General features: G+C 46.0%; 1 protein-coding gene across 1 annotated transcript; it reads right to left on the reverse strand.

The window, feature by feature from the left end:
- Nucleotides 1–549: 549 nt before the first annotated feature.
- LOC129398703 (uncharacterized protein FLJ76381-like) lies at nucleotides 550–1,913 on the reverse strand. The gene is given in 2 exon segments (XM_055117333.3): nucleotides 550–1,476; nucleotides 1,479–1,913. Coding segments are annotated over 2 exon segments (459 nt in total). The 5' UTR covers nucleotides 1,585–1,913; the 3' UTR covers nucleotides 550–1,123.
- Between the last annotated feature and the right edge of the window lie 1,823 nt (nucleotides 1,914–3,736).

Here is a 3,736-nt window from a genome sequence, read left to right on the forward strand (position 1 = left end):
GCATGCATACATATACAAGCTTACCTTGTTTTATTGCACTTCACTTTATTATGCTTCTCGGATACTGCAGTTTTTACAGGTTGAAGGTTTGTGGCAACCGTGCACCAAGCAAGTCTACCAGTGCCACTTTTTGGTAGCATGTGCTTATTTTGCACCTCTGTGTTACATCTTTGTAATTCTTGTAGTATTTCAAATGTTTTGTTATTATTATATCTGTTATGGTGATCTGTTATCAGTGATCGTTGATATTACTATTATCATTGTTTTGGGGCATCACAAGCCATGGTCCAAAAGACAATGAGCCTAATTGATACATATGTGTATTCGAATGGTTCCATCCATCTGCCCTTCCTCCATCTCCCCCTCTCCTCAGGTCTGTTTTCTGAGACACAGCAATATTGAAATTAGGCCAATTAATAACTCTATAAAGGCCTCTGTGTTCAAGTGAAAGCAAGAGTCACACATCTCTTATTATAAATCTAAAGTGAGAAATGATTAAGCTGAGTGAGGAAGGTATGTTAAAAGCCGAGACAGGCCAAAAGGCCCAGGCTGGTCTCGAACTCCTGACCTCAAGCAATCCACCTGCCGCGGCCTCCCAGGTAGCTGAGATTAAAGGCATGAGCCACCATGTCCAGCTTCTATGCATTATTTTAAATGGAGTATTGAAGACTCTATTACTGTAGAACTATTTCTAACTTCAATTCTGTCAATATTTGGGTCACAGGCCTTAATGTTATTACACGCTAGTCTGATGCTCACGGCCAGGACATTTTGTTTTCCTGTTGGACATAAACAATCTCACAGAATATCAACTTCAGAAGGTTAATCTGAGACCGTGATAAGTGCAAACAAAAACAAGGGCACTTTATAATGTTGTCTAAGTGCAGATAAAAAACAAGGTCTTGATGCCACCCACAAAATACTTAATAATCATATTGCTCCTGCTTTCTGACAGCATCCAATCTAAAGTCTTCACTTTCTGAGATCCTGTCCGAAATCAACCAATTAAAGCCCAAATCGTATAATAGTTTCTCTCTAACTCCTCCCACTGAGATGACCCATAGTACCCCATTCCTTGCTGCAATGTAATTATATTTAATTACAAGTGTGCTCCTGGTGGTCTTTAACTGAAGGGCACTGACTGGGTCACTGGTGAAGTTCCCCGCAGGAACTGAGTCAGACCCCATCTCAGGGCCCCGCACAAGATAGGTGCCTGCACTAAGGCGTGGACCCTCGCGACAGCCCTGGCCCGTCTTGACGGGCGAGGGTTACTGTACTTGTCCCAACCGTACAGATGAGAAAGCTGAGACTCAGGGCGAGCAACCCCGGTCCCAGCGGAGCGCCGGGCACGCGCCGACACTTCCGCACCAGTCGCGGTGGCCACCACTGTGCGCGGAGATGGCTGCGACACGTGCGCAGGTAAAGTCCATCCGTGCCTTGCCTCCCACCGGCGCCTTCCACGGCCTCTGGTTTTGTCCCCGCCAGCGGCTCCGACTCTATCGCGTCCTCTTCCAGTCTAGTGCTTTTTTCCAGATCTCGATCCCAAACTCCCTCCTGCCAGAATCTGGACCCGAATCCACCCATTGCCCAGTTTCCGCTGCCGCTGGAGAGAATCTCTGAGGTCCCCAGGACAGCCTGCCTGCACGGAAGAGATGCCTCCTCAGTATGGCCGCCCCCGGAGAGGAGCGATTAAGTGCAGACCTCCATGTTGCTCTTGAGCCTGAGCGGCTTCAGGGAGCCATGTTTGTTACTGGTGGGCGCCGGCCTCACTGAGCATGTGCAGCCCTGGCCGGGCGGCCTCAAAGTTCTGACATCACAGGGCGGTTCCTGAAGTGGACATAGTTGTAAGAGCTAGTTATTTTAGACAATGCCTCTGGGATCAGGGACTCTAATCTGGAAATAGGTAGTAGGAGAGGTCGGTGATGCAGTCTCTGGGTCAGAGACCTGAGCTATACGGGGTTAGAGAGGGGCCCTGGGCAGGCGAGTCTCTGGGGAGTGTGGTGAGAATCCTTGTGTAAGATGCTGGGAGGAGGTGGGGTCAGGGCTGGGGTCCGTGGGCCGACGGGTTGGGGGATGGCCAGCGTCAGGGATCAGTAGTAGAGATTCTGTGTGCCCTGATCGCCAGTAGAGGTTTTAAATACAGAGTATTCATGAGTTTAGCAATGTTATTCGCCTCTCATAATTTAAATAATTTTAAGTTTTCCCCAATAACTAGTGTCTTAGAAGTCATGAAAATTTCAGAAAATGACAGGTCTTCTGAGTTCGTGATGGGAGTTGGGCAGCAGTCGCATACGAGCACCTGGAGAGTCCTTGCCAGTTCTTTGGGGATGGGGAGCTCTTAAGACTGCCCTGAGACCGCCCTTTGACCTCATTGTGGTCCTTTCTAGATTAAATGCTGTTTTCCATGACCGTCTCTGTTCTTCCCATACGCGAATGGCAGGCATCCAGATCTCCAAGAATAGAGGATTAGGAGAGACTCCACCACCTATGTCCTCACAGTTAATTATCGATTTGTGTCACTTGCCCATTTTCTCACTTCCTGTTTGTGTGTCAAGGAGTATTAATAAATCTTTGCCTATTTAAAGATATTAGCCTTGGATTTTCAAATATTGCATATTTTGACATGTAAAAATTTGTTAGTTTTATTTTTTCAACCGATCTGACCTGTATAGTTGGGCTTGAGGAAGCTTCCTCATTGTACATGTTACTATGGATTTTCTAATATTAACACAGGGTTGTATTTTTTCCATATAACTTTCTATTGAATTTCTTTTTCCATATGATAGGTGGTGAAGGTTTAGCCCAGTAAAGCAGAGAGGTTAAGAGGTTAGATTGGGGGCTCTGGAGCCAGACCTATGTAGATCCGAGTCCTGGCTCTGGCACTTGAAAGCCGTGTGACCTTGGTTAAGATACTTAGCCCCTCTCTGCCAAATGGAGAAATAAGGGCACCTACCCCGTAGGGTAGTTGTGTGATTACACAAGTTAATACACTTCAATCACTAGCAAGAAAGTGAATGTCAAGCTGTATTTGTTCAGGCAGCCATATGGTAGCCCCACCTCCTTAGTAAACTGAGGTATTGAAGTATCTTCTTTTTCTTTCAGAAAATATTTGTCAAGCACCTTCTGTGTTCTAAGAACTGTTCTAGAGCTTTGCATGCTATGGAGGTCTAGAAATTCACATTATGGTGGCAGGTGACAGACAATACAAAGAGATAAAGCAATTTCATATAGTGATAACCTAGGGAGGAGTGCTAAAAGGAGCCAAGGTGTAGTGGTGACTGGAAGGTGACCAGGGAAACCACTGTAGGGTTTCTAAGTGATGAGACCTGTGACAAATCCCTGTGGTCAGCAGCAAGCATTGGATATGTAACTTTATTCTGTCCCATTGATCTTGTAGTCAACCCTGGTCTGTTCTGTATTGTTTTAATTACATAATCTTTGTAATAATCTTTAATACCTGGTGGAGTGCTCTGTTTACTTATTTCTGCGTAATTAACCACCCCTAAGCTTAACTTACTCATGGTTCTGCAGGGTGACTGCTCTCCATGGTTCTAGGTGGTTCTGCATGGGGCCTCTCACATGTGCTACAGTCAAACATTAGCCAGGGCCACAGTCATCTGAAACTCACTTACACGGCTGACAATTGATGTTGGCTGTTGCCTGGAGAAGACATATGTGGCCTGGTGGAATGGAATGGTGACTAGATTCAAGAAAGAGCTTCCCAGGAGCAAGGCTA

Source organism: Pan paniscus, chromosome 11 (genome assembly GCF_029289425.2).
Source record: "Pan paniscus chromosome 11, NHGRI_mPanPan1-v2.0_pri, whole genome shotgun sequence".
In the NCBI taxonomy this organism is placed as follows: domain Eukaryota; kingdom Metazoa; phylum Chordata; class Mammalia; order Primates; family Hominidae; genus Pan; species Pan paniscus.